The sequence below is a fragment of the Patella vulgata genome, chromosome 3 (genome assembly GCF_932274485.2).
Source record: "Patella vulgata chromosome 3, xgPatVulg1.2, whole genome shotgun sequence".
NCBI lineage: Eukaryota > Metazoa > Mollusca > Gastropoda > Patellidae > Patella > Patella vulgata.
In genome coordinates this window covers 73,476,597-73,495,163 of record NC_065881.2, presented here as the reverse complement: position 1 = coordinate 73,495,163, position 18,567 = coordinate 73,476,597, and the positions used below count along the sequence as shown (strand labels likewise).

At 35.8% G+C, this 18,567-nt stretch overlaps 2 protein-coding genes across 3 annotated transcripts; both read left to right on the top strand.

The window, feature by feature from the left end:
- The first annotated feature begins 1,261 nt into the window (after positions 1-1,261).
- LOC126816391 (neuronal acetylcholine receptor subunit beta-4) lies at positions 1,262-9,239 on the top strand. 2 transcript variants are annotated; one of them, XM_050542869.2, is made up of 6 exons: positions 1,262-1,513; positions 1,911-2,028; positions 5,828-5,872; positions 6,477-6,586; positions 7,408-7,946; positions 8,501-9,239. In XM_050542869.2, the coding sequence occupies exons 2-6, from the start codon at positions 1,951-1,953 to the stop codon at positions 8,866-8,868; spliced, it is 1,140 nt and encodes a 379-aa protein (XP_050398826.1). In that variant the 5' UTR covers positions 1,262-1,513; positions 1,911-1,950; the 3' UTR covers positions 8,869-9,239. The 2 variants fall into 2 exon arrangements, with proteins under 2 accessions (XP_050398826.1, XP_050398825.1); XM_050542868.2 differs by having other exon boundaries at positions 1,877-2,028.
- Positions 9,240-11,369: 2,130 nt separating this feature from the next.
- On the top strand, positions 11,370-17,243 carry LOC126816392 (neuronal acetylcholine receptor subunit non-alpha-2). The gene is made up of 5 exons (XM_050542870.2): positions 11,370-11,515; positions 12,477-12,521; positions 13,113-13,222; positions 14,800-15,338; positions 15,709-17,243. The coding sequence occupies exons 1-5, from the start codon at positions 11,483-11,485 to the stop codon at positions 16,059-16,061; spliced, it is 1,080 nt and encodes a 359-aa protein (XP_050398827.2). The 5' UTR covers positions 11,370-11,482; the 3' UTR covers positions 16,062-17,243.
- The last annotated feature ends 1,324 nt before the right edge of the window (positions 17,244-18,567 follow it).

The window sequence follows — 18,567 nt, the reverse complement described above, 5'->3', positions numbered from 1 at the left end:
CAAAAAATAAATGTTGATTTAAATTGACAAATAATTCGTGTTTTCAATGTCGAAGACTTTGGATGATATTGAGTTAGAGACATTTTTTTTATCTTAAACTCAATATTTGTTTTATAAATCAGACATTTGTCATATCAGATTTTTAAATTGTATTTTGGTTTAATTTAATTGTATTTTAATATAAAGATAAAATTTATTTTAGAAAATCAAAAAATTACATTTCATCAGAAACATACAACGAAAATAAAATCTCGAACAACAAACTTCCAAATACAAATCCCCAAATATAAATCTTGTAAAACACTTGTCAAATCAACCGGGCATACATATTAACACAACTCAATGGATTAGCCATACCATGCAGGTGATTGATTAAACAAAAATACAATTTAAAAATCTGATAAGACATTTGTAAGGCAAATATTGATTTGAAGATACAAATATTGATTTTAAGATATAAATGTTTATTTTAGTGTACAAATGCCGAAATACGACAACAAATAAAGAAATAAGAATTAAAGAATTAAGGACTGTGACTGAAGAAATAAGAATGAAGGACTATGCATTAAGCAATAAGAATTAAAGACTATGAATTAAGAACAATGGAATAAAGAGCTGTTTGATCTTCCATAGATGACGTAATAAGGTTGACGGCGCTGGATTTAACAGCAATAATACTGTGTAGCGAAAGGGAATAAGTCTGCCATTTATGTTCTCAGTTCGTCGATCATTACTAATTAAGTTTCAAAGACAATATCAATTTACGAACATTTGGACGTGTAGAAACAACGTAACTTATACTCAAAATCGCCACATACAAGCCAATATCCAGGTACAACAAGCCAGATATATCTCAACATTTACTATTTTAAAGGGTATTATGGGATTCCAATCCGTTAAATATCGCAGGCTGACGATGGGATCGAGGGTTGATTATGGTCTGGATAAGTTAATTAATGTCTCATTAATAATTTAGGTAACATTTCAGGCCTAAGGAAAGACCTGCAATAGGCAGGTTTAGCTCTTGCATAATGTATGTTCAATGCAAAGAATGTTTAATTCAGCACACTCGAAAAAAAACACACAAGGAAAATCAACTAGCTTGTGCGAAAGTAGAAAATTATTATTATTATTACTTAAGGCACATTAATGAAGGCACGCGAATATTTGGAACAACATGTTTTTGATTGTGTATAATCCTCTATATCTAACCTTTTATTCTAGCATGTTATTAGCCTTTAACGTATCAGTATCACATAAGTAGGTGCATTCTAATTATAGTGTTTTGATATAATGGATATATTTTGTTGTTTTATTAAACCCAAAGAGTTTTATCTTTAAAAGATTCTAATTAATACGCAATTTCAACAATTGCTATTACGAGTAATTGGGTCAGTTGGGTGTCTCCAGCTATACTAAACGGCAGGGCAGGATAACATGTACCCATAATAGGAATAACCGTGACCAAAGAAAATGTTTGTGTTTGTGATCTTCGTTTTCTGGTATTTTACTGGTAAGGTCAAACAAATATTTATCTTAAGTATTTAATCCATAGATATTGTAGAACTAGTAGTTAAAATAGTAAGTTTAAATTTCGTAGATGTTTGGATAACGTTGGCTTGGCTTGGCATGAAGGTTTGCATGTTATATTTTTAGAACAATGTATCATGCTACAAGTAATACATTGAAGCGGAGTTAATATTGATTATTTCCTGATTCTTATTATATAACCCCTGATTAGAGATATCGCCAAAGTTGTTGCCCAACACAATAAAGACCATTGCGTCTAATATATCTTTATTATTAAAGGGCGTTTAGAATTGTAGTACTTTCAATATTTGCACTTTTAATAACACCGCATTATATATCATTACAGGTATTCATTGTTATTCTATTCATGACGTTTACAGATTGAAAGATGATCTCTTTAAGAAGTCTAATTATTCTGCAATGATCCGCCCCAAGATAAACCAATCTGAAAGAACAGATATCGAAATAAAGATGTATTTATCAAGACTGCTGGGATTGGTAGGTAAATATTACATTGCTTGGACTGGTAGGTAAATATTACACTGTACTGGTAGCTAAATATTACACTGTTTGGGCCACGTTCTCAGCGCATATTGTTACTTAAAACCATAGGTGCCAGAGGTTGCGGGGGCCAGACTGACAAGAAAATCCAATAAATTGCCCGTAATCCGATGACTTGTACATACTAATAAAACACTAATTCTACATTTGTACTAAATCGACTATGGATTAAAACATTTTGTTTGGAACCGTTTTGCTTCGTGTGATATCTTTAGGTCACCGATCAATATTCGTTTCATCAATTGTCCGGGAATCGTAAATGCCTGATGGATTAAAATTTAAAACATTCAAAAACAGTTTAATAAATATATGTTTCCACTTTAAAGTTGTTGTACTGCCGGCCTGGAATAGCAGGAAACGAATTTGCGGACGTCCAATTTTTAAATGTTTTGCCGGGAGGTCACCGTACTTAATGGCCCCCTGATCTATAGATCATTATTTATTTCATCAAATTGTCCGGATGTTATATCTCTAGTGTCCGATGAATGCAACCACAATAGTCTGATTGGTTGAAATTCAGGTTAGTGACAAGTAAAGCTATACTCACAGACTGGAATAGCAGGAAAACTATTATATTAGTTTTAACCAGCGGTTGCCAGACAAAATACGCCTACATTTTGCAAGAGATGGACAGAGAACAAACTAAAAAGGGGGATTATACGTTCAATCAGGGGTGATAATCCACGAAGTTACGATCCAATACGCGCAAGTATCAAAAAAAAACCCAGATCTGTGGGATTAAACATATATTTTAAGTTTCTAAAAAATGTGACCTCTACAGGGTCTACAACCTATTTGCCTATGGGGAGCGGCCATTTTGTCGGGCATGAAATTCGAACTCAACTGTCATTATGTTGTAACGGTGATAAATTTAAGCGGTTTTTTTAATCGGATAAAAGTTGTGACCTCTAGAGGAACAACAAGCGAAAAACACGATTTATCTTACATCCAGGAGCCATAATCCAAGGAATTACGGATACAAACTGCGACCTCTAGAGGGTCCACAACCTTGATATTAGATATTTTTACACTATTTGCGCACAAAAACCGGCTATTTTGTCGGGCAGTTTCGGTCAGAATTTCACTAAATTCGAACTAATACCGTCATTTGGTTGTAACACCCATCCTTTTAAACGTTTTTAAAAATCGGATAAAAATTGTGACCTCAATCATCATGAGGTTGTAAAACCCATCTTTTTAAACGCTTTTAAAAATCGGATAAAAATTGTGACCTCCAGAGGGTCCACAATCAAAAGAGTTACGGTCTGATATGCGCGAATATCAACAGGAACCGAGATCGTTCGGCTGTAAACATAAGTTTAATAAAAATCGGATAAAAATTGTGACCTCTAGAGTGTCCACAAGCTAAAAACGTGATTTTTCGTACAATCAGGGGCCTTAATCCATGAATATACGTCTACATAAAAATATGGGCGTATAAAAATATCTACAATTATTTCCATTTAAACTATCTACTAGTAACAAAGGCCTTTATTTAGACATACATTGTCGACTTTACACTGATGCATTGAAACTTAACTGGCTGATATCTATATATCTAATCTTTTTACTCGTAAAACAGAAGGCAGTATACTTTAGCAAAACTAAAAAAACCCACAAATATTACTTTTTAGCAATGAATCTTTGTAGAAGACTACAAACAGATTGTTGCTCAATCAAATGAATGTTTAAATATGTTAAAGAGAGTGAACAGAAGGGATTTGATTTGGTTATTTTAGCCCACTTTAACTTGTTTTGATCTATGAAATGTTGGACTGCTCCTTTCAGAAAATATAAATGGAACTTTAACCGAAAAACAAGAAATATTTACAAATCTCAAATAAGATCTACACTGAGTTACGAGATTGTCTCAATTTGATACGCTTACAAAATTAACTTGAAGCTGTTAAATTTTTAGCAGGAATCCCGAAATAGCCAAGAATCTTTATAATATTATATCCGTTTTTATAATCATACCTACTACTATAATAGTTATCGTGGTGTACATGTGCAAAAGCAACTAATGGTTTTGAATGTTTATAAACTGTGTACATTTAGTGGGAAGAATTTTCGGCCGCATATTTTAAAGGAGCTAAGATTCCAACTCAGTATTTCCATAATATTCGAAATTAAAACTGATGTTATCTTGCCGTGAAAATATAGCATCCTAATATCCAATACTTAAGACACAATTTGTATTTTTAATTCATTACACGAGTCGTGTAATCTATAGTTTCAGGTTTCCATTTTGTAATGAATAAAAACAAACTTATCATACAAGACTAAGCTGAAGTAAATAGTATAGGCTGATTCACAAACGACAAAATAATAATTTTACAAAATGTGTAGAATGGACTTATCACGCGTAATCGATTGCCGTTCAATTTCAACTGTTCACGTATTTCACCGAATATAAATGATTAGAAATTGCAATATTTGTTTCAAACATGGAATAGAAGTCACTTTACATATATTCATATAACATTAATATGTACTTTTAGAGCCATTTTCGCCTATATCAAGGTTCCAATGATTAGAGCCATAACCCCTTTAAACATATTGTGCTGACTGGTTATGTTTAGTGTTTAGAGCTACTTGTGATCGAAAGGTTTTACATCCCCTAACTTGCACCCTATTTCATTATGGTTGGTCTTTAACATATGTTATATTAAAGATATATTCCCACGAACGTATTTATCGGGTAGTTATTTCCAATAACAGTATCGACATTTTGGTATGGAGATCCAAAATCTTACTCGGAAATACTGGATTCCCGGCAAAAGCACACGGGCGGCGCACATAAGACTAAAATGTGAGGGTATCCCTAAAAGGTAGCCCCGTCTCCTCGAGTGGCGCAAGGGGTGGGCACCACATGTGTTTTGATCTAATGGCGAACGGCTGTGGGCACTTTGAAAGAATTAAACGTCATGTAGACTGCGGTTAAGGCAGGAAAGGTGGTTGACAGAGAATAATCAGGGATTTACTTGGGCTTCGATTTTTGTGGTAACGACTACCGATATATACAAGCTGAAGATGGATTCTCGGTTGATAAACTAGTCTCATAAACGCAACCAAGGGGTATGGAGAAGTTTCCTTCCGATTAACATTTAAAGCAAACATTCGAAGCAGACATTTGATAGATTAATTAGTTTGATTATGTTTTTATCCCAAATATAATCAAAATCACACAGCATGACGAATCTTGGATGTATGATACGTAATTATGCTAATGCATAAATGTTATAAGGGTGTTAAGTACTGGTAATTGTAGCAAATTAATCCCTCATTATTCTTGGTGTAATTGGTAAACTTTCACAAGATTACTACCAACTATTATTGATTGCCCGCCAGCCTTCAAACAAAGCAGGTTTCTATTAAACACCTTGATGATAACCATTTTCACACAATTGTACATCCAATATTTTGTTGAGATCTCTAATAACGTATGTGATACATATCATCCCCCCTGTCATGATAATTCAATTTCCCTATTTATCTCCTTCTATACTGTTTATATATGTTCACATTCGGGAGTTGCATTCCTTTTATGGACCCACCTTTGATTTCCCTTTAAGTTTTATTGCGTACAGTTTCCCTGAAGAAGAATTGTCTCCTGTGTTGGTTACCCACTCCTTTTTTTGTAGCGAAACGTTTTAGTGGGTTAATGTTTCTATTTCAAATGGCACAATATTGATGTAAATCTTTAATACATGTATATTTTTCTTTTCCTTTTCAGGATACACGGGAACAAGTGTTGAAAACATCGGGATTTTTCGTCATAGTTAATATTATTATTATTTCTTTGGTAGCAAATGTAATATTGATCAAGCTTTCTGAGCGTAACTAAAACGTATCTGAATGCATGCAAAGTTTCAATAAATAATACTGTTAAAGATACGTTAGTTAAGAGTTTAATAACGAGTTGGCCATTCTTGCTATAGAAATTCAAAAGTAGAAATAGGCATCAACAATGTCCGCACCGGCTACGAGAATTGCCGATCGTTTGATTGACTCCACCACCTATACTCGATTATCAAGTAATATTCTCAATGGCTATGGTACCCTCGCTTGGCAAGCCTTTCATCACTGTTCTCCCGTAGAGACGTCAGTGACTAACGGTAAACGTTATCTTGGTCCGTCATTTATTGATTTAATTTTAAATGGACGACTGTTTAAATCCAAGCTGTATCCAAGCAACCCGAGAGTCTACAGAGTTGATTTTGAGCTTGTCATGTCAATAAAGGTCTAATTAATAATTTCTATAACATCTGAAGCCTAAAAAAGAACTTACAATAGGCAGAATTAGCTCTTGCATAATGTATGTGTCGTGAGGTTTGACAACTTCTATGTTCCTCCACATGTAAACATTATTTTTTATCGTTTAGACTTGGACAGATGAGCTACTAAGATGGAACCCCAACGATTATAGCGGTATTGTCGAAATAACTGTTCAACAAAAAGAAATATGGTTTCCCGATTTATATGCATCAAATTGGTATGTTTTTTGAATCTGAAATAAATCTGAAATGTTCATTTGATTAAGTACAAATGATGTATTAAGGGGGAGATAATGAGTCCATAAGAAAAATTGTGACAGATAGTGGGTGAACTTCCTAAACGGCGAAACTACCAAAATGATATTGACAAGGGCAGATGTGTGAAACTGCAATGTACCCTCGTTAGAGAAGATATGCAAGATGTAGACCGTTTGGATAATAACTTGTTAAACCGAATATTAAACAAGGGGCAACATTTGAAATTGTGTTATCTCGGAAAGAAACAAATCTTGATTGTTTAGTCTTACGGAGGGGGGGGGGGGGTACGAGCAGGAAATGTTATATTTTGGACATCTTACTGAAAGTTAGAAAGTTACGAACAATTAACCAATGCATGTCAAACACAATAATTTCTGTCGTGTTCACTGGGGACAAACAAATCACGACCATAATGTTAATGTTAAATGCGACACACTGACGAAGAAGGTTTTATTCATTTTGTAAAGCTGCGTCTTGAGTTCTATGATGATTATTTTCTGCTAAAGCTAAGTAGAGATACGCAAGTGCGTAATGAATGTAGTTGCATTATACCATGGTGATCATTTTGTAGAGGTAAGCGATCTGATCTCCAATACCTTGACTATGGTCGTCGATAAGTATATTCGTCCTTGAACAGATATAGCTATTTGATAATTAGCTTATTCTGCTCAGATTTAGCATAATTGTAAACACTTGGACTGCTAGATAAATGTGCAAATAGTTAATGAATGTCAGCAGGCCAGGTCTGTGTGTAACAAATATCCTTCGTTTTACTTTTCAGTATACAAGGTTATCAGGAATTCGGAAGTGATGATTTGCGACTTTATGTTAACAATTCTGGTACAGTTGATTGGGAGCCTAGTTTTACATTAAGTACAAGTTGTGTTGTTGACGTGTCGCTGTTTCCAGTAGATGTCCAGATTTGCAACATAGATATTGTGCCCTGGATGACGACTAATCATGAAATTAACATAAAAGATCCGACATTCGACAATTCTCTCTTTGAAGTCCCTAATGGGGAGTTTGCAATTATACACACGAAAACGACTCAGACATGTTATACAGTATATAGCAACCCAAATTATGAACTAACTGAATCCAGATTTACCCTTACAATGGCACGACAATCAACATTCTACCTTTTAAATGTGGTTGGGCCTTTCGTGGCTATCTCATCCCTGTGCGTAATTAGTTTTCTTATTGACTCACAGAGTGGAGAAAAGCTGACTGTGTCCATAACGGTGTTGCTATCCCTTACAGTATTTTTGAGTGTTATAGAGGACCAGTTACCCAAGACAGCTAACAGTATTTCCTATTTTGGTTTGTATGATATTTTTACACATGCCCCTGCCGGAATGTTTAAACGGTTGCATTGTCTGAACAGTCCCAATGATAGGTTAATAAAACAAAAATCAAAAAAAAATCAAGGATATCTTTCATCAACATTATTATTGCATGAGCGTACATATGTACTTAATACGTTCCTCATGAATATAAAATAAGGCTGCAATATGGCTCAAATATTTTAGAAAATTGTTTTTTTTTTATTTCAAAGTATAAAAAATTTGAAATTTATTCTTGGGGTAGACTATTCTCACGCAATAAAAATGATAAAAATATTGCTGATTTTACAACATATATTTTGCGATTATCTGGCCAAAGACGCCTTTTACATTTGGCCGTCTTCAGCAACACGAGCCCACCGTTGGCTGTCGGTCAACCTTTTGATGGGTCTTGTCGATACAATGAAGCTAGTATGTAATATGACAGGTTGATTTTAGATTGTATATAAACATAATTGTTAACCTTTATGGCGTTAGTTACATTACTAGTACCAGCATTTAGCTCAACTTCAATTCTTTTTCCCTTTTCAGTGATTTATGTGGCATTGATGATTGGGATGAGCTTTATCTGTGTACTTTGTAATGTAGGTACCCTCTACATTCACAACAAGAACCCAGAATCCCCAGTACCAACATGGTTGGGCATGAATATGATCAAAGAAACTGCTGTTGACAATTATAGGGAAAATTCCATAACTGAATCACATCACAGACATTCTGTGAAGTCCTCAACATACAAGAGCACATCCAGGCGCGATTGTTGTGACAACCTGAATGGCGGATGTAGCTGTAACCACTGGCCAGAAGTTGCCAGAATGGCCGATCGAGTATTCTTAACACTGATCACTATTGCCTTAGTTTCTATTAATATCGGATTTCTTATAATACATATTATATAATCCCCTAACGTTGCTACATCTGACGAGGATATATTTAATAAGAATCGTTTAAGCAATACTTTGGCGGACATTGGCTATTTAATACCAGGTGATGGTTTAATGGTAGACAACGATTTCAAGATTGAACAATATCTAACATATTGGAATGCAATTAAATATGATTTTGGGAAAGCTTGAAATAATTTTAAATCGTGCTACTTCTATGAGCAGATATATTTTGTCTCGTATGTTATCTGAATCTATGTAAGTCTAAAAATTACGCATTATTTCGTCTATGCAAAAAAATAAAGTCAAATTACAAAGAATTTTGTCGCATCTATACAATAATTTGAGTCGAGCAAGTTTAATTTCATGAAAGTATTATTTGTTTATTAAACTTTATAACATTATATAGCATAGCGATTCATTATCTTCCATGGAGATGTATAGACTTTCCTTCAGCTTAAGAGGTTTTTTTCAGGGTTATGATCGAGTTCTAAAGTAGCGTAAAATGACATCACCGTGTTCACGGAGGAAGCCATATTTGAACATATGTTGGTCCAAACACTCCGCGTTCGGTTTCTAGTTCTGAGCACTAGTCGTGAAAAAAATGATACCCGAAGGTCGACCAGAATGACCTTGGCCTAGCAATCGGTAACACAAAGTAGCTAACGTAGATTCGGCATTCAATTCGTATCAAAGACTAGGCAGAACTGAACCAATATAACCATGATCCTTAGTTGCATGAAAGCAAAATGATATATTTGGTCAATGCCCCCTCACCGCACACTTTCCGTGATTACGCCCCACAAACCATACCGGATTTACCTATAGGCTTGGCAGACTGAAGCCAAGGCCCTCGCCATCAAGGTGTCTCCAGCATAGGTGTACAGTCTTCCATGTACCAACCCTTGTCTTAAACATCCGTCATCATCCTCGGAGTCATTGAATTGTTTTTGTTTTATGAACATTCTTTCATTTTCCTCTAGTCTTGGCGGATTGGGAGGAGTCTGGTAAGTGGAATAGCCTCGCTAGTGCCTTGCTTTATCTATTTCTCAACGATGCTAACAATTAGCATAAAGTGGAGTAGTAGAACATGCTTACCCAGCTCAACAAGAACAATAAACACCCGTGTGCGCTGTATCATAAGGTCTGTCATTGAGTCAACTGGTGTGGTTTCAAATCCCCGGTTGTACGCGGCAAGGAGTAGGGTCACCTGTCCAACCTCTTGGGTTTTCACCGGGTCCTCCAGTTTCCTCCCACTGCCAAAGACCCCTACGCACACGCGAATTATTGAAATAAACTGAACCATGTGTTAGTCCCGAAATGACCTAGTTTGTATCGAGTGGACGTTACCACCCCCCCCCCCTCTCAAAAGAATAGCACACAATTGAACGGCGTATGCCATCATCAGTGTTCCAGGTGATGTCAATGGACTTCCCAAAGTAGGGGAACTAGAAATCTTTGACGTCAAAGTCAATTAAAATATTAACAGCAATGGAAAGTAAATGAACAGAAAAGTTGATATACCAAACGACCCAAGCCATTAGGCCATTAATCCCATGCTAGTCGAATTGAAAACTATAGGAATAATATTGACATATTGATGTGTACACGAAACTCGGGATTGGTCAATTAACAGAGATTAAAAACCACATCGCTATCACCAGTCGCTATATGGTATGTTAAAAATATCAGGGAAAATATTGATGTGAAGACAAAATGGCATTTATTATTCCGATTATATTTTTGTTCTCGTCATCTCTAACTAGTAAGTGTCTTTTTTTCCTCATTTCCTTTTTGCATTGGGGTCAACTGCAATCTGCAGATCACTCAAGATTGCATGTATTTACAAACTAATATGGTCCGTTTGGGTCGCCATTTACATTACCTTGCAAGGTTATGATATTCATTGTTTTACACCCTTGAACTCAACTTTATATTCTGATTACTAAAGATCCATTGTCAGTTAACAGTCTATTGGTATATTCTCAATGTTTTGTTTTAATGCGAGATTTCGAATCCCCGGTTGTACGTGACAAAGGGTAGGATCGCCTGTCAAATGACTGGCTTATTTTTTTTTATCTATATCAAACTTGAGAAGGCCATCTACGACTACATTCCGAAAACAAAACCGTTTCTGGAAATTGTTAGACTTACCAAGTCAGCGACGCCATGCACCTACAGAGCCGTACGCCCATGAATGGATGAAAGTACAAAATGAAATAAAATTGGGTTTAACGTCCTACTGTTCTGCTCCGAACTGGGCTAATGAAGACGGGCATACGCCATACAGTGTGCTATGAGGGAAATTTTGGCCGGACAGCGGCACTACGGCCTACTCTTATATCGAATTCCAACTGTCAAGGGATCTTTTACGTGCACGTCAATGTGTACACGGGACCTCGGTTTTTAGTCCCATCCGACAGCTGTCCTTGTCAGGCCCCCACCTTGCTACTAGTGGGTGATTAGAGGACCCGACATGCCTCTTGTTTTATGTTTTAAAATTATTTCAGCGACTTTATGTCACACGTTTGAGGATGTCTACAGATTAAAAGAAGAAATTTTTAAAAAGGGAAACTACTCTAACAACATTCGACCAAAATTAAATCAGTTAGAGCAAACTGATATTAATATGACCATGTATTTAGTTCGATTGATTAAACTGGTATGTTTACATTTAAATAACACAATTTATCAACTAAATTCAATCCTTTATTTTTAGCTAAATCAAAGAGGTTTAGCCTCTTTAATAACGATTTTATTAGCATTTCTAAAGAAATGTTCCCAATTAAAATGTTTATGTTTACAAAACTGTAATTGTACACTCGAAAAAAGACTTTTATATAAAGCAATTTACCAGGTTTCGATGTCGAAGGTAATAAATATGTGAATAATTGATGCCGACGTTCATTTTTATTATTATTCACACAATCCCAACTAGTTAAAAACGACATGTAACAAACCAACGACGAGGCCCGTATCCCCCGCCACAACCCCAAAATCAATAAATACACATATTAATTATTTGTACAGTCATCCTTTCGTAAAGCGCAAACTATTCAACTTAAAATCTTTAAGTGACATTTAGCAATTGGGAAACACAGTAACAGAACACAATTTTAATGGGAAAACAACCACTTGTTTTATTCTAAACATGTCAAATTGCTTATCACTCTACTTAGCCGTTACTTTTTTAATGGAACTGTTCCCCGAGTTTAGTCCCTCTCGCACAATTAGAATTAAATTAAGTTATTGTGTTTCAAAGTTTCAACCAATCAAATTAGTCTTAGCAGACATTGTGGATCATCTAACTAAGTCAAGGAATGTACTTAAACACCTACAACCAGTTTCATGTTCCAAAGCATCGACAAATCACTTTGTTTATCGCCTCTCACAAAAGTCTGAAAAATTATTAATAATCCTTTGACAGATGTTACACTTTGATTATTTAGTAACTAGAGAAGGAAACGAGATGTTTCTTCTCGTGATTATATGCTATGAAGTTCTTACCCCCGCACGCATGTCCTCTTAGTACCTCGATTTGCGTTAATCCGGTATTGCGTCTAATAAAACGACGGGTATTGTGAATGTCATATTAACCAACTGATACGATTTCCTTTTTTCAGGACACTCTTGAGCAAACTCTTACAACGTCAGGATGGATGGCTATAGTAAGTAAACCCCATTTTTATACGACCATCCGTCCTTCAACAATTTGCTTATGAACCCGATATAAGCTACAGTTTTTAACGGATTGTTATTTTTAAATTTGGTGTAAAGTATAAGGGCCATGAGAAAAAGAGCTCTATCGATACTGACCCTTTTAAGACCTTATATTCCTGAGTTAGCATCTCTTTTTCGAAATCCGTATGAATGAGGCTACAGATTATTACCGGATGTGAACACGATAGAGCTTAGATGTATTAAAGGATCAAATTAGGTTTCCTTTCGGATAAGCAATTGTCTATGGCTTTATTTTTTTTTCTTTCAAGACATTGATGCCGTGTAGGCGTCTGTGTACAGTTTCCGTTCCAATCTTCTTTAAAATAAAAGTCTGCAGTTCTTCTAAATCGTTATTCAGAACGAAGACAATTGCTTGGGAGATTAACCACTATATTTTAATCGAATATTCTCTTGTCGTTAATTAAGTGGCTTTACTCATTGTTTGATTGTACACAGTGCACATACTTCGTTCTTTCTCATTGTATCAGTATTGTACTTAAAAAGGACAAAAGAATCATTGTACATTTTAATCTTTCTAGACATGGATAAATGAAAAACTAACATGGAACCCTGAAGAATATGGTGGAATTACTCACATTAATGTCGAACAAAAAGATATGTGGATTCCCGATTTTTTCGCTTTCAATTCGTACGTACTTTTATACGCCCACATTTATTGTCGTCGCCCCTGTCCGTCCGTCCACAATTGTTTGTGAACAGTCTACAGTTCACAATTTTTATCTGATTTCAATGACACTTGAAATATAGGTTTATCACCCTAAGATCTCGGTTCCTTTCGATATTGGCATGTATCGGACTGTAACTTCATGGATTATGGCCCCTGATTGTACGAAAAATGACGTTTTTAGCTTGTGAACACTGTAGAGGTCACAATTTTTATCCGATTTGGTTTAAACTTGAAATGTATGCTTATAACCCAAAGATCTCGGTTCCTTTCGATATTCGCGCATATCGGGACGTAACTTCCTGATTGTACGAAAAATCGCGTTTTTAGCTTGTGGATAGAGGTCATATTTTTTATCCGATTTAAACCCTAAGGGCGGATGAGTTCGAATTTCGTGAAAATCGGCCCAAAACTGACAGACAAAATGGCCGCCGTTCGTTCTCAAATAGCGTAAAAATATGGTATATCAAGGTTGTAGACCCGATAGAGGTCACAATTTTTATCAGATTTAGTTGAAACTGGAAATGTAAGTTTTTAACCCGAAGATCTCGGTTCCTTTCGATATTCGCGCATATCGGCCCGTAACTGTCTGAATTATGGACCCCATGATTGTACGAAAAATCGAGTTTTTAGCTTGTGGACCCTATAGAGGTCATAATTTTTATCCAATTTAAAAAAAAACGTATTATTATATCACCGTTACACACCAAGGACGGCTGAGTTCGAATTTCGTGAAAATTGGCCCAAAACTGACAGACAAAATGGCTGCCTCTCGTTCCTTTCGATATTTGCGCATATCGAATTGTAATATCCTGAATTATAACCCTTGATTGTAGGAAAAATCACTTTCTTTTTAGCTTGTTCTCTATCCATCTCTCGAAAATGTGGGCATATCCTGCCTGGCAGCCGCTTTTTATTTCAAATTGTTACTTTAGATATTTGTTTGTAGAAGTATACCGATTATTTTTGTATATAAAACCCCCCAAGAAAAAAAGTAAATTTATGTCCGTTGGGTGAGGTCAAAAGTAGTGTTGGAGTAAATAGCTGTGACGTAATGTAACACCAGTGTAAGTCTTTTCCTCACTTTTGACCTCAAAGAAAGGGTCAAGCCAAAAAGGGAGATAATTACAACTTTAATTTCATTCAACTGTTGATAGAACTACAATCTAGAGTCTCAAGACTTTCAAAATACGAAGGTCGCCGGCAGCACATGCCTGATCATTTATTTCATTTTGTCGCTAATAACTTTTACTTAACTCTATTGTCACACAAAATTGAGATAATTCCTGAAAGCCAGGACTCATTCAAAATCGGCTCCTATCTAACAAGAATTAAAACATGAAAGTAGCCATAGCGCATGTAATATTACTTTTAACGTCCGAGCGAGAGTCGCCATTAAGTAAGACGACAACATTTAATTTACGATATCGATGCATTATTCATCGAAATGGCTTAACCAGGGCGACTTTCGAGTTTTTTCAGGCATGGGTTGGGAGATTCGACCATGTTTTTTACATCAACAAATCTATTATGTGTTTCAGAATACAAGCTTACAAAATGTTCGGAAGTGACGATCTCAGGACTGTTGTTTCTTATACTGGTCATACTACCTGGGAACCCAGTTTTCATTTAACTACAAGTTGTCTTTTAGATGTCGTCAGATTTCCTGTAGATTACCAGTCTTGCAGCATACAAATCGAATCATGGACCTTAACTGATACCGAGATGAATGTTCAAGGTGTGAAAATGATCACAACGTGTTTTGAGACTTCCAGTGAAGAGTTCGAGGTCATCGGTAGCAGTGTTACCCAAGAAGCTGATGAAGTTAATGGATGTCAAAATGAGACGAATACTATATTAAAATTTTCAATTCGACTCTGTCGTAAATCTACGTTTTATATGTTAAACGTAGTTGGGCCTATCGCGACTATTTCCTTTCTTTGTGGAATTAGTCTGCTGGTGCCCCCACAGAGTGGAGAAAAGTTAACAGTTTCTATAACTTCGTTGCTGTCATTGACGGTATATCTGAGTGGTATTGATCACCACTTGCCGAAGACCTCCGACAAAATTGCCTATTTCGGTGAGTTATAAAATACCAGATCATGGCTACACTTTTGTAGAGAATAAGTAAAACAGCTCCAAATAATTTTAGTGTGGAATATATTATTGTATATTTAACGGGGCAACCATCTTTTTACATTTACATTCGCTGTACTCTACACATTTCGAACCAAGGTGTTAACGAAGTTATCTATAAGGAAACGGTACGTGTCGAATGGGTTATTATCTTTGTTCACGATATCACAGGAGATACTATCTTTGGCCAACTTTTTAAAAGAGCGTAAATCTGTTGTATTATAAAAGGGTTGTGATTATCCGTTTTTGTGAAAAAGGGAACTGGAAGTTAATTGGGTTTTCTAACACAATAATCTTTTTTTTTCTTTCTTCAGTGATCTATGTGACGCTGTTAATTGGGATGAGTTTTCTTGGCGTTGTCTGTAATGCGTTAAGTATCTGCATCCACAGCAAAAGTCAACGATCTGAAGTACCATTAGCTTTTAAATTTCTTCTGGCCAGAAAGTATAACAATGCTAAGAATAGCTTGAAAGCCCACACAGAGGATACAAGAAGTTCAGCGATGTCAGCCACCAGTGATAGCTCATCTTGCTGTGAAATTTGTGATGCTGGTACTTGTAACCACTGGCCAGACGTAGCTAGAATGTTTGACAAAACACTGTTCTTAATTTTTACCATTATTCTATTTTTAATCAATATCGGATTCACCCTGGCGTGTCTGATTTAGCTATATTATACTAGTCCGAAGTCTACTTCTATAACATCGGACATGTCGATGTATTTAATTGGCAACATTGATCCTAAAGAAGTACATTTATATTCTTTGGAACCTACAATGGACAAAAGTTGGGCGTCCAGTATTTGGTTAACCAATGTTTTAAATTTCTAATCAGTTATGTAGGGCGAAATGCGTGAATGGTCCAAATCTAATGCCAGTCTTTCCGCCTTGTTAGTCTATTATACAAACTCATTTTAGTCACTTCTGGATCTGTCGGATCGCATAATGGAATCAGGTATGGTTTTAAATCTGGTCATGAAGTCTTCTCATTACAAATGATACACGAAAACACGATTTTATAATGTTCATTGTATATTAAATATTGGCTATCAGGAGCCTATATTTTCACTGCAAGATAACATCTATTTTGATTGAAATAAATTGTATTTCTGTTCTTTATGTCGATAATATTGAGGTAGGGGTTTAGCGCATTTAAATGTTAAGTGTGCTATCTACTTAGTTAAGCATCGACTGGTGATTTTCTTAATACATTTAGGGTCAGTCGGTCGAGGAAAATGGTTATTAAATTTCTGTTAATTTTCGACAACTCTAATATTTTTGTCCTCGACATATAATACTGTCGATCATATTATGCTGTTGTATAAGAATATAACGCTTTCTTATAGATACCCTATACCATTTTCTTAAAATTATGTCGTCGCCCCTGTCCGCATTTGTTTGTGGACTTAACTTCCACTTCCAACCTTCGGTGAGGGTTTTTACATTCTCCCGCGTAGGAATACAGGAACTCGACTTGCTTGTTGTGATTTGTCCCGGATATCCCATCGAGTCTCGGGATGCAAAACGTGAAGTTGGGTCTGTTGGTAATATCACAACAGAATTGTCATAATTAATATTGTCGAGTCAAGTCAAACAAGTATAAACCTACCTGAGGTGCCATTAAGGAGCACGTTACACAACTATGTTAAAAAATGCATATGTGAAAAATCAGACCGAATACTAAAGCTAGACGGAACACTAAACGATAAAACAAACACCGAATGAGACACTATACAATTTAAAATATTAAAAACGATTCCCTAAATCTACCAGGTATAACCGATTACTTCTTTAATTTAATTATGCTATTTTATTGTGAACTATATAAGAATAAACACTATTTGAATTGTAAATAAATTGTCTTATATTTAATATTGTCGAGTAATATCAACAAACAAATGTAAACCTACATGCTATAGCGAATTCGGTGCCATGAAAACATCGAAATTAATCTAAACAAGATGGGGATTTGAGAAAAAGTGCCTCAAGGTGAAACAGGATGTTAGAGGAAAAGGTATCAGAACAGAAGATGACATAGAAAGTCAAGACTACATAATGTAACTGAGTGTCTAGTTAAACAAGGCTATATAAACTGAGACTAACCTATATTCCCTACAAAGGACGACTACTTCTTACAGGTAATACATGACAACTGACCGACAAATATACCCAACTACATTTGCAAGAAATTTAACATCAAAGAAGTGACACGCACATAAAAATATGTTCTAAAATACTTTGAGAAAGTTTACAACATCGAATCTGCAATCTTAGTTGTAACAGAACACTAGTTACTTCCCTTCGCTCCCTCTCTGTCTATTGAATTTGTTGATTCGTCGACAACAAGAGCACAATTATCGAGGGAGAGAGAGAGAGAGAGAGAGAGAAATGGAGTTTAACGTCCACTCGACACAAACTATGTCATTTCGGGACTAACATATGTTTTTTTAAATTTTATTAACATAATTCGCTTGCGCGTAGGGGTCTTTAGCAGTGGGAGGAAACCGGAGGACCCGGAGAAAACCCACGAGGTTGGACAGGCGACCCTACTCCTTGCCACGTACAACCGGGGATTAGAAACCACGTACGCCAGTCGACTCAATGACAGACTTTATGATACAGCGCCAAGGGCCATATCAAGGGCCAATAAATATGGTGGCTGAAAGCGTCCAGTTAGATCGTCGTGTTTCTAGATACAATGCCAGAGTCGCCGTTAAGTCAGAACGACAAAAAGGCCGCCAGAAAAGGCGTCGATTACTTTACGATATCGGCACCCTTTTCGTCACTCTGGCTTAACGGCGACTCTCGTCTAGGAAGTTGAAAGTTAGTTACATGCGCAAAGGCTGATTTCATATTTTACTTCTTGTTAGAATATCAGAATGAAGATTTTTGAGAAGTTTGGGCTTTCGATTGTGATAAATGAACATTTTCAGGGATACTGGGGTAAATTAAAATGCATTGTGTTATAGACAATTATACTTTCAAAATTGGAAAACAGCTATTGTACATGTAACAAACGTTCAACATAATGTATAATACACTTTATAAATATTTAACAGCATGAAAATCACTATAACTGTTTTTATTTTTGCATTTTTAACTGAATTCCTCAATTATATTGTCAACTACCAGAATTTCTTCCAATCTAACTGCCAGAGGGCGTGGTTCCGAGTTC

Coding starts and splice junctions, on each gene's coding strand:
- LOC126816391 (XM_050542868.2), top strand. CDS start 1,474: ATGTTTGTGTTTGTGATCTTCGTTTTCTGGTATTTTACTG. Junction 1,514..1,876: donor CGTTTTCTGGTATTTTACTG/GTAAGGTCAAAC, acceptor ATATCATTACAG/GTATTCATTGTTATTCTATT. Junction 2,029..5,827: donor TATCAAGACTGCTGGGATTG/GTAGGTAAATAT, acceptor TTTCCTTTTCAG/GATACACGGGAACAAGTGTT.
- LOC126816392 (XM_050542870.2), top strand. CDS start 11,483: ATGACCATGTATTTAGTTCGATTGATTAAACTG. Junction 11,516..12,476: donor TAGTTCGATTGATTAAACTG/GTATGTTTACAT, acceptor TCCTTTTTTCAG/GACACTCTTGAGCAAACTCT. Junction 15,339..15,708: donor CGACAAAATTGCCTATTTCG/GTGAGTTATAAA, acceptor TTCTTTCTTCAG/TGATCTATGTGACGCTGTTA.